We start from the raw sequence: 12,119 nt of genomic DNA, 5'->3' as shown, positions 1-12,119 counted from the left end.
CGCCACCCTGCTTCAGCACCCACAAACAAGACATGCTCCCCAAGGCCAGGGGAGCCGCAGCCGGCTTGCTCAGCAGGCTGGGCCTGGTCCTTCAAAGCTTCCTGTAGATAAGCAGGATGCTGGTCGCTTCAGTTTTATGTACCAAGTGACAGCACTTCTCTGTTTTAACCAGGGGGTGTGTGGGGGCAGTATCTGGAGGGAGTAAGGGGCAAGTCTTTAAAATTTCAGTGCTCTGTGCTTTCCAAGTGATTCTTTGTCAACAAAAATGGGGAGAAGGAAGGGAAAGAGCCCTGAGCCCCTCCTGGTTACTCCGGCTGCTTGGAAAAAGATCTGTCACCTTAGCTGTTCAAGTGATTCTTTCCAAGGGTGAGCCTCTACTCTGTTACCTTCACTGGAGGATTTTGTGTTCAAAATCTTGGCTAACTATTTGAAAATTTTCATATTTCAGTGTTCAAAAGCCAAATAAGCAGTGTGGCTATGGCTGTGACAGGGCAGGGGACAGGAAGTGTCGGGGCTCCTGTAGCTGCAGTGCAACAGATCTGCAGATAGTCCTGACCTTTGCCCTTCACCCTTCCTTGTATGTGTCATCCCCCTCCCCCCACTCCCCCCCCCTCATCGATTCAAGCATAGTTCCCGCGCAGTTTACCCACCCACAATAGTCACCAGTGAAATCAAGCCCCAGAACCCTGTCAGATGCTCAAAAGGCCTTGGGCAAGCTGGCAGTAGAGTTGAGCAGATCTCTGGGCCCTGCCCCATCCCATCCTTCAGGCATCATTATAAGCAGCTTCTGAAGGAAACCGTTAAAAGCCTTTCACACACAGAGTCAAGCTTTGAGAGGAGTTACATTCATAAACTTATACTTTTATTCTCTTTCTGTACATGTTGGCAATGATAAAGCTTAAAGATGCATGTTCTATGAAATATGCAAAACAAGGAATTTACATAAATAATTTATACTTCAGAAAATTAAAGTTGAAAAATATTCCCACATTATTAGAGTTCACAGTATATCTAAAGTACATCAAGCTTCCCTCCTTATATTTCAAACTCTATTGTCTGAGCAGAGAAGGATAAAATATCATCAGAATCAAAGGATCAAGTTTCTGGTTATTCAGTGCACAAGTGGATGCTATTTCATATCAGGCTGCACAAGCCCCCGGCTGCAGCATTTCACCTCAGCCCTTCACCTCCTGAGTGCTGTGACCCAGCAGAGGTCACGTGGGTGGACCTGCTCCACCATCACCAACTCCACAGTGGACACGTTCGCCCAGTGGTAACGTCTGGTGGTCTGATGCCTCATTTCCACATAATACTTTTATAGCCCTGAAAATGGAAACCCTGGCACCTAACACAGCTGAGCATGTTAACACTAGTACAAGGCACTGTGCTGTGGCGTTGGTTTATAGGAAAGATCATGTTTGCATAGATTGCTAGCAGTTTAGTGTGCAATAACATACAGGCCCCGCGTGGGGCTTTGTGATGGACGCAGCCATGCCATGCTCCTCGGCCCCAGGAGAACGTCATCTTTCATTCTTTAGACCCAGCCTTGCGGGCAGCTTCTCTGGTGGGGCTTCTCAGGCCTTCTCCTCTTCTCAGAGGAGAGTTTTTTGTTCAAAGAGTTGCAGGTCAAAGCGGACCCAGACCTCCCCGGTGGGGACTTCGTGCAGCAGCAGTCGGCGGGTCGTAGGGCCTTTGCTTTCCTGTTCTGTTCGAATCTTTGCCACGGGGACTTCCGTGCGACCCAGGAAGTCTGGGGAGTAAACATCATGTGAGGATGAAGTATCTTTGTTCCTTCTAAGAGTTAAAAACTTGCCAAGCAGGGGAGTGTGGAACAGGATTTAGAGAACTTGCAGACCCTGCGGGAGTGGCTCATTTGCTCATGGACCTTTGGTACTGACGTGGACAAATGCACTGTGACAGCTCAGGGAGTCTACTGACGAGACAATGTCCCCCCATCCGGTGCTCACTACTGTTTCCCTTGTGTATGCACAAGTGTCTGTGTTCAGAGGCCATGTCCTCCCCAAACACCCACCTCCTGCCAAAGCTGCCATGGGCCCGTGTCATTTCCTGTGGTTGTCATGGGGTACAAGCACAGCTTCGGACCCTGGGTACAGACTCCAGATCCCACAATACTGGGGATACCTCTAGGCCTCTGTGCCAGGTTACACTTACCATCTGGAGAAAACTGGTCTCTGTCAAACATCGTGAGACACAGCACATCCTGGTACAGATCCTTGATGAAGAACTGGCAATTAAAATTCCACTTGGGGTTCAGTGTGTCTTGGAGGGTCCTGGTGGTATAGCTTTGGGAGCCCATGCTGATTTCACAGTACGGGTTACTCTTCCCTGCACAAAGACAAGCCAGGGACACATGCAGTGTCTAAGTACAGAGGGGGACCGGGGCGGGTCCGTAGGCTGCTTCACCAGAGACCACGGCAGGAAGCGCCACTGCCTGGTGGGACACGTTCACCTTCCGTGTCCAGTGGCAGTATGGCCCCACGTTCCCAATGACACCATAATCCCGGGGAGCAAGTGTACGTTCTAACACAGGACTGCTCCCCAACAGCCTGGGAAGGTGCCCTGTGGCATGCTGTGTATTTTCATGCAGTAACAATCAAGATGGGCTGCTGGTTCTTACTGGAAACAGTGAGTGATACTGAACCAATAAATAGTTTATCAGGGTTCTAGAAACACCAGAAACACTGCCTTTAAAAAATTACCCATCATTCCATATTCAAAAGAGGTACCAGCAAGGAGCAGGGTGTTCCCACATCTGTGGAATAAAAGCAGCATTTACCATTAGGTTTGCAGGCTTTTAATTCTGTAGCTTCAATGACATGTACCATCAGACGCCCAATACCTGAAGTCTTCTGAGAACGGGCTACAAAAGAGGAAACGAGTCGCGTTAATTTCTCCTCGGAGAGTGTAGACAGACCACAGTGAAGACGCAGTGCTGAAGGGCTGCAGTCTGCTCCTCTCAGGTCCTGGAGACTGAGCGCCACGTTAAGGGCACATCTACCAGCGGCTGTGCTCCCGGCCCTCACTGTGTGTCCTTCTAACCAACCAGACCACGAGCCTAGACGAACGCTATTATCACCGGCTGTTGCTCTGGAGTTAGCAGGCTAGCATTTGGTTGCTTTTCCCAGGCCGCGTCATCTGCTGGGATGCCTCTCGGCTGTCTTTGCCCATCAGAATCGCACTCATCCTTCAAGGTCCGGGCTAGTCTCGGTCACTTCAGCCTCCTTCCCTCTGTGTGTCACTATGACTGAGGGGCACCCACAGCCTGCAGGGGCCTGGGATTCTGCACCCTGCCAGTCTCCTCTGTCAGGGAGAAGCCACTGCGTCACATAGACTGATTTTCCAGGCTTAGTAACTGCATATCTGCCTAGGAATAGTAATACTAATTTTAAAATGCATGCTGTTGGTTCAGTACTTCTGACAAATGACATTCACTGGTTACTTTGTGTGAGGCATGTGCTAGATCTTTACATGGATTATATTTAATTCCGTAATTGCCTTACAAGGTAGTTCCCATTTTATAGATGAGGGAAACTGAGTCTTAGGAAGGACCATGTGCTCAACTCACAGGTTTTTGTTTTTGTTTTTTTTTTTTTTGAGACAGGGTTTCTCTGGATCTCGCCTTTCCTGGATCTCGCTCTGTAGACCAGGCTGGCCTCGAACTCACAGAGATCCGCCTGTCTCTGCCTCCCGAGTGCTGGGATTAAAGGCGTGGGCCACCACCACCCGGGTCAACTCACAGGTTTTTAAAAGACAGGGTCTCATTCTATTCCAAGCTGCTGGCCTTGAACTTGGAATCCTTCTGTTTCAGTGACCTGACTGTTCAACTCAACAGTTTTTCCCCTTTTTGTGTGTCATTTTGAGACAGACTCACTGAGTAGCCCCGACTGGCCTGGATCTTGCTATGTAGACTAGGCTAGCTTTGGACTCACAGAGATCTGCCTGCCTCTGCCTCCAGAGTGTTGGACTAAAGGTGTGCCTTCACAGCTGGCCCAGAGTGTTGAAATGGCAGGTGAAAAGGTCAAGTGTGAACTACGCATCAACACTTGAGTTACATGTAAGAACTTGGTCCTGGTGAGCAGTTTTGTTTTAGGTTTGATCTATTTAATGTGGACAGAAGTGAGTCCTGTGTTCACACTGCTGGCCAAGCAGACCAAAGACTGGAAAGCAGAAAGGAGGCTCGGTGTCTCTGAGCATGTGCAGCCTTCCCACCTTTTTTTTCTTCAGGGTTTTTGTTTTATTTTGTCTGTTTGGACAAGTTATTGCTAGGTATCCCAGGCTGCCTGGCCTCAACCTCCAGCTTCAGTGGTGTGTGGCCTTGTCTATGAGCAGTGGCCGCTCCCTGACAGCATCATGTCTCCACCACGGAGCACACCCTTGTTCCCTGAAGGCAGAGCCTGGCCTGGTTGTCTCTAGAGCCCCACTGTGCACACACACACACACACACACACACACACACACACACACACACACACAGACAGGACCAGGCACACAGCAAATGACCATGTCTAAAGGGCTGCACCCGGGGGGCGGGGGCGGGGGTGGGGGGAACGCAGAGCAATCCACCCAACAACAAGAAACCCAGGAAAAACCGTGATTTGCACTTTTGACAGATGAAGAGGTCATTATGTATTTTATGAAATCAATCACTGATTTTTCAATAGCAAGCTTTTAAAATAGCATTCACTTAGGAAAACGCCATGTATACATACCTTCAGGAGCACAGAACTAAACAGGGGGAACCTGAGTAAAAACACATAAAGAGCTTTGGCCTCAGCAGCAAGGGCCTGAGTGGGATCACTGGACAGGAGGAGGGGGAGGAGGGGGTGGAGGGGGGGTTAAGGGGGATGGAAGGGATTGGGGGGATAGAGGGGCAGGCCTCCACTGGGTAAAGAGCTAGGGGCGGGCAGAAGATGGGGCCTGGCATTGGCATGGAGGTTGAGGGCCAAGGATGCTTTCCCAAGATCCTGCAGGACACTGAGCTGGTGGACAATCTGTCCTACGAACAGAGTGCACAGTGTGACATACAGATCCTTCCTCCCGGGAGTCAGTGGTGACTTCCGAGAAGACAAGTCTGAAGAAGAGTGCACACTTAGCCGAGCATGGCTGCTACTAGGTGCCAAGAGGAGCCAGAGTTCCCCTGGGGCCGTAAAGGACGGGATGAACCCTAAGGGGAAGGCCTGGCAGTGGGCGGTGAGAACAACGGGGGAGACAGTGGGAAATGGGGCACTGGTGGGGATGAGCCCGAGCTTGGGAGGCCAAAGGGAAGATGCTGAGGCAGGGGGCTGGCACACAGAAGGGAGGATGCTGAGGCAGGGGGCTGGCACACAGAAAGGGAGAACAGTACCTTCAAGAGAAGAGGCTGAGGGCCTCTGTGAAGGACACAGGCCTGGGGCAGCAGAACTGCTGAAGAGGGCTTGTCTGTAATGATGGGATTGTGGAGAGTAGCCATGACCCACCACTGAGCCTGCCAGGAGGTGTGAACCCATGGGAGGGTGGTCTGAGGGGCACGATGCTCGGAGAAGGGTAGATTCCCAGGAAGAGGGGAGGAAAGAGAGCTGGGAAGTCAGACGAAGGTGTGCAGGAGCCTCAGGCTAAGAGGAGATGGAGGGGTGTGTGTGTGTGTGTGTGTGTGTGTGTGTGTGTGTGTGTGTGTGTGTGTGTAAGTATGGGAAGCTGGAACAAGGGATGGGTAGGTTACTAGTGTCCTGGAAAGCGCCATCTACACAGCAACGGGGGAAGATGTGTGCCAAGGAGTGATGGGGCTGAGGTGCTGGAGGGGCCAACGGGGCCCAGGGTCCTGAAGGCCGGGATGGTGGAGGCAGGGCTGAGAGGAGAGGAGCAGAGTGACATGCCCAGCAAATGGACTCGAGGGACAAGACGCACCCCACCAGGGGGAGGTTGGTCGGCAGAGTGGAGGGACGTAGGGGTAGGAAGGCTGCAGAGAGAAGGCAGGCACTGCATCTGGTCCCACAGCGTGTGGTGGCGCTCAGGGCAGCTGGGAACACCTGCAGAGGGAGGGTTCCCAGGCTCCTCTGCTGTCGTCTGGGGCCATCTCCAGGCCTCACTGCAGGGGCAGCAGCTGGCGCCTCCAGGGCCAGACTCGGGTCTGCCCCTACCCCTCGGGAGCTGGTTCCCACCCACGGGGCACCAGCAGGTACCTTGATAAGCCTTCTCCCGCTTCTTCTTCTCGGTGTCGATGTACTGCTCAGAGGCAGCCTTGATCTTCTGGACCCAAGCCGTCCTGGAGGAGAAGCAGAATGGTGGCCTGAGGACTGCCAGGCACTCCTGGGTTCAAGCACAGCCCCCAGCGGCAGCCCGCTCCCTCGCTAACCTTGGCTTCAAGCTTGTTTTAGCAGGTTTCCAGTCACGCCTAATCTTAGCCCAAGTGACAGACCGGACTGCTAATCAGAGAGAGCCCAGGCTTGCCAAAGATAGCTCTGGACAACACGAGGCCCTTGTGAGGGAACGGGAGCCCCGAGCTAGCAGACAGCCACACTGATGGCACTCAGCATGGTGGGCAGTCACCAGAGACCAGTGCAGAGGAACAGCAGTATCCCCGGGGCTGCCATCAGGGCGCTTACCCCGGGAGCTCCACCGGAGGGAAGCATGGTGGTGGGCGTGTGTGTGTGCGTGCGTGTGTGCATGTGTGTGTGTGTGGGGGGCGGTGGCGGCAGCCATCTGGCCAAGTGCAAGTCTACGGGATGAGATGCAGATCTGCGGGGTTCAGGCAGCCCCCAGGGAGACTTTAGTGGGGACTGAGGCATGGATCTGCCATTTTGGGAGCTTGTGGGAGACAGGAAGCAGGTAACTATGAGTAGGCAGCTGTGTGTGAGACTTAGCCAGGGCCTACTGTGGGGCTGGAGTGCAGGGGCACGCGAGAGGCTGGGTTCAGAGTTAGTAGGGCTTGGTCACGAGTGGCCACGGGCCTATGGCACAGGGACATGCCTGCTTCCTCCTAGAGTTCAGGACAGGGCACACGTCACCGGGACTGACCTCTCATTAATGTTGTCCGTTCGGAGGGTGTACACCCGATCAATGTGGGAAATGTGGAAGACTGGTTCATCGCTGGAAGGGTCTGTGGGCAGTTTCACCAACACTTCATTCAGGAAAATGGGCTGAAAGAATCGGGGACAAGATAGGTGAGAAAATGTGAGACAGGCCACGACACTCCACCCACCGTGTCCTGAGAGCAATTTTCAAAGTTCGAGGAGCCCGTGGAGAAGCAGAGGGGGCCTGGTGCCCGAGGTCTTTTACCCAGGAAGAAAAGCAAGCCTCTTTGGTAAAACCCAGGACCAAGTCAGTGTCCCCGAGCTGGGGACAGGAGCTCTGAGCGCCTGTGCTGCGGCTGTGACAGGCTCGGCTCTGACACCTGGCTTGATGTGCTGAGTTACGGAGATGAATGCTAGCCGTGACATGCTGCTGTCCTGTTTGCCAGGAGGAAGCTCCCGCTGTCCCAGCAGCAGGCAGCCCAAGTCTGCCACACAGGGCTCCTTCCCTTGGGAGGTGGTAAAGGACGCTGAGAGCCACGTGAAGTGGGGGTGAGGCCACAAGAACAGGGCAGGACCAGGTGGGAGGTCGTGTGTGTGTGTGTGTGTCTGTGCTTAGGTCAAGGTGGAGCTTCCTTGGTCTCCGTCTGCGGCAGACGTTGGGGCTCACCGTTTTGTACATTCTGAACTGAGCACCGGACTTGGGGTTGAAGAGCTTCTCAGAGGCGGAGGAGGCGGCGGCGGCGAACTGCCTGACCATGTAGGTGAGCAGCAGGAAGTCGTTGAAGAGAAACCCATGCAGCTCCTTATTGCTCTTGGTTTTATATAACTTCCCGCTGTGCAAAAGCTTCCGGGGACCCAGGCAGTTTGTGACGGAGTTGAAAATAAGTTGCTTAAAGAGAAGAAAATGGCACTTTGTAAGTCTGAGGGAAAATAGCCCCACTGCCCGTGAAATGCCAGTGCCCAGCACCTGAGGTACTGTGGTAAGATTTCCTAGGTGGCAATATAGTTAGAATGACACACCTTTCTAGAACAAATACAAACAAGACACTTCCCATTTATCACTTCTTAGACTTCCCTCCGGCCCTGTGAAAAATCAACAGGTTGACTCTACTGATTTCCACCAGTAAAATTCAAAGAACTCACACAAAAAACCCCACTTTGCCTCTCTCCCCAAGGCAGGAGAGCAGTCCAGGGGGTGTCCTGCAGGGCAGGATGGTGAGCCCACACAGTCAGGGAGTGTGGCCGTCCACACGAGGGAGGGTGTGGTGCGGGTTCCCTATCCAGAACTGCCTGGTGCCTCCAGCTCGGCCCCAGCCTCACCTCGGCCCACAGCCTCACCTCGGCCAGGCCTTCACACTGCACGTGCACCTGGATCCACTCCAGCCGGTCCGAGTTTTCCTTCTCCCGAACTCCCTCGTTCACCTGGGAGCACAGCTCCTCGGCTCGTTCAAGGGCCAGCTTCAAGGAGGAGTGGTCAACGTGACTCTGTGGTGTGTTCTCCAGGATCTGGAAGACAGTGGGCAGCATCGTGTGGGTCCCACTGGGTCAGCCTGCCCACCAGGCGTCTCCTGACTCCTGTTCACCCTGCCCTGCTGCTTACGTGAGTGAGGCCTCAGGTGAACACTGCCCCCTGCCCACCTCCCCATGAGAGGAGAGGTAATGGCATCTACCCTGGGAAGCACAGAGTCCCACAAGGGCTGCTAACTAAGACAGGGGGTGACAGGACGCTATGGATCTGAGTCTTGATAATAGGCCACAGGCTAATGGCGGCCTTCTCCGGTCTCCCTAATAACTTAAGCCCTGTGTTCTTTGTGGGTGGTTTTGGCTTTTGGAGCCAGGGTCTCTGAAGTCTAAGCTGGCAGAAAATTCACTATGTCACTTTATAAAACCTGTATTCTCTTTAGAAAGCATCCTGCCCATGTTCTCTCTGGTTGATGAGGGCTGTTACCCTGCCCACCAGCACGCTGTGACCATGGGATGCTAGGGCTGTGCCTGTGGAGGCGGATGGCATTAGAGCCTGCTTTAATCTGCCCACTTTAAGACCTTAGCCTTTGGACTACACACAGGGGCGAGGGGCAGAGGGATCACTGCTCCCTGGGTGTCCGGCCTCTGTCCAGCCGGGTGGGTCCTGTTCCTGAGTCAGCCACCCGAGGACTCACACTTCGGATGAGCAGCGGGTAGCGCGTGATCCTCTGCATGGGCTTCAGCAGGAAGCTGGACAGGGGCATTCCTTTACACCGGGGGTCTGATGCCAGCTTCTGCAAAACAGAGAAGCCTGTGAGGAAACCGCGGGTCCAGATGAGACAGCAGAGACACTGGGCTAAACTCCCGCCCAGGGCCACCGTCTAGATTTCAGGTTTCATGACGGGATCTGAAATGAGGTGAGTCAAGTTAGCAACAGGAACCTCAGCTCATGAGTCCTGGCCCGCCCTGCCTCTCAGCTTTCTCATGTAGTGAAGCTCCTTCATCTTTGCTGCCAGAGCTGCTCTGGCCTGGCCACTTCCACTCCCAGCCCACTGGCCTTGGTCTTCATCACATCCGTCTCCTTTGACTTCTCTCAATGGAGCTGCTGCCCCAGGTTGAGGCCCACCATCCATACTCAGTCATTCTCTGAAGTTCTAGCATGACGACATCACACTTCTCATTAGACGTTCCCTAGGCACCTCATCCAACATACCCCACACGAGGTCAACTTCCCTCACAAGAGCCATCTTTTCTACCTCCATCTGAGTCACGCTCACCCAGGAGTCATCATCCCGCCCATCTGTCTGGTGGACAGCTCTTGACTCCCCCATTTCAGCATGCCTGCCTTCCCCGCTTCATCAGAACAACTGCAACCGCTGGTGGAGGACCTACTGTGTGCCAGCGATGGATGTGGGAACTGCCCAGTGCTGTCTCAACCGCCCTTTTTCATGTTCCTGATTCACATTCGTTTCCAAGACCCAGGCCATGCTTCTCTGTGGCCACTTTGCCCTGGGACACCTCCCTCCTCTCTGTGACTCCCCTCTGGGTACCTAGTGCCTATGGGAACCAGGTCACATGGGGTATCATGCTTTAGGTGACTCCATCAGGCTGCCAGGATCAGTGGTCTGTTGGCACAGTACCTGAAGGGGTTGCCAGTGCTCCAGAGTGACCACCCCAAGGGGTCACCAGCACTCTGAGATGAGCACCTTTAATGACTGAGGAGTGATTTACTGCAGCCATGGACAGGAAGACTGTCTTTTTTTTGTTTTTGAATAGACCTGTACCTACATATTTTGTTAAAATGGTATCTCTCTGCTTTTTATTTTCAATTACTAAAAAGTAGTATTTGGAGGCTAGAGTTGTAGCTCAGAGGAAGAATTCTTGTCTAGTATGAGCAAGGCTCTAGGTTTGAGTTCCAGTGTCAAAAAAGAAAAGACAAAAATGTAAAAGTAATGATTCAGATACAATGTATTGACAAAATTTGCTTTTATTTAATTTTTTCTTTGAAGTACTAGAGATGGAACCCAGAACCTGTGCATGTCAGGGAATCAACCTCCTGTTAAGTTATACCTCTGGTCCTAGATGATGCTTTACATCTTAAAAAATGTTAGCTGGGCGGTGGTGATGCACACCTTTAATCCCAGCACTCGGGAGGCAGAGGCAGGAGGATCTCTGTGAGTTCGAGGCATAGTCACAGTCACACCTGTAGGGATTATTCACTGACATCTGTGCACACTGCTGGTGCACCACACGAAGGGTCACAGTCACACCTGTAGGGATTATTCACTGACATCTGTGCACACTGCTGGTGCACCACACTCAGGGTCACAGTCACACCTGTAGGCATTATTCACTGACATCTGTGCACACTGCTGGTGCACCACACGAAGGGTCACAGTCACACCTGTAGGGATTATTCACTGACATCTGTGCACACTGCTGGTGCACCACATGCAGGGTCACAGTCACACCTGTAAGGATTATTCACTGACATCTGTGCACACTGCTGGTGCACCACATGAAGGGTCACAGTCACACCTGTAGGGATTATTCACTGACATCTGTGCACACTGCTGGTGCACCACACGAAGGGTCACAGTCACACCTGTAGGGATTATTCACTGACATCTGTGCACACTGCTGGTGCACCACACGAAGGGTCACAGTCACACCTGTAGGGATTATTCACTGACATCTGTGCACACTGCTGGTGCACCACATGCAGGGTCACAGTCACACCTGTAGGGATTATTCACTGACATCTGTGCACACTGCTGGTGCACCACACGAAGGGTCACAGTCACACCTGTAGGGATTATTCACTGACATCTGTGCACACTGCTGGTGCACCACACGAAGGGTCACAGTCACACCTGTAGGGATTATTCACTGACATCTGTGCACACTGCTGGTGCACCACACACAGGGTCACAGTCACACCTGTAGGGATTATTCACTGACATCTGTGCACACTGCTGGTGCACCACATGAAGGGTCACAGTCACACCTGTAGGGATTATTCACTGACATCTGTGCACACTGCTGGTGCACCACACGCAGGGTCATAATCACACCTGTAGGCATTATTCACTGACATCTGTGCACACTGCTGGTGCACCACACTCAGGGTCACAGTCACACCTGTAGGGATTATTCACTGACATCTGTGCACACTGCTGGTGCACCACACTCAGGGTCACAGTCACACCTGTAGGGATTATTCACTGACATCTGTGCACACTGCTGGTGCACCACACGAAGGGTCACAGTCACACCTGTAGGGATTATTCACTGACATCTGTGCACACTGCTGGTGCACCACACGAAGGGTCACAGTCACACCTGTAGGCATTATTCACTGACATCTGTGCACACTGCTGGAGTACCACACTCAGGGTCACAGTCACACCTGTAGGGATTATTCACAGACATCTGTGCACACTGCTGGTGCACCACACACAGGGTCACAGTCACACCTGTAGGCATTACCTCGTTTCCTGTTAACTCTTTTTTTCCTACTTTCATTTCCTTCACTCACAAAGTTCTCACCTAATTATTTAAAATTTTATTTTGCTGTATTTTATACATTTAACTAAGCTCTTTAATGTTCTTTCTGGAATAAGATGATTATTAAATACATATAAT

General features: G+C 52.5%; 1 protein-coding gene across 2 annotated transcripts in view; it reads right to left on the bottom strand.

The window, feature by feature from the left end:
* Positions 1-840: 840 nt before the first annotated feature.
* Positions 841-12,119, bottom strand: part of Itsn2 (intersectin 2) — a 119,463-nt gene continuing 108,184 nt past the window's right edge. The window contains exons 32-39 of one of the 2 annotated variants that reach the window (XM_059248574.1): positions 9,170-9,268; positions 8,349-8,516; positions 7,678-7,899; positions 7,015-7,136; positions 6,180-6,262; positions 2,798-2,881; positions 2,173-2,346; positions 841-1,750 (exon numbers count right to left, since the gene is read on the bottom strand). In XM_059248574.1, the coding sequence (XP_059104557.1) occupies positions 1,593-1,750; positions 2,173-2,346; positions 2,798-2,881; positions 6,180-6,262; positions 7,015-7,136; positions 7,678-7,899; positions 8,349-8,516; positions 9,170-9,268 (1,110 nt within the window). In that variant the 3' untranslated portion in view covers positions 841-1,592. Of the gene's footprint in view, positions 1,751-1,984; positions 2,347-2,797; positions 2,882-6,179; positions 6,263-7,014; positions 7,137-7,677; positions 7,900-8,348; positions 8,517-9,169; positions 9,269-12,119 lie in introns of those variants that run through there. The other variant, XM_059248573.1, reaches the window with a different exon arrangement.

Source organism: Peromyscus eremicus, chromosome 22 (genome assembly GCF_949786415.1).
Source record: "Peromyscus eremicus chromosome 22, PerEre_H2_v1, whole genome shotgun sequence".
NCBI lineage: Eukaryota > Metazoa > Chordata > Mammalia > Rodentia > Cricetidae > Peromyscus > Peromyscus eremicus.
This window is presented reverse-complemented; position numbering and strand designations above follow the sequence as displayed.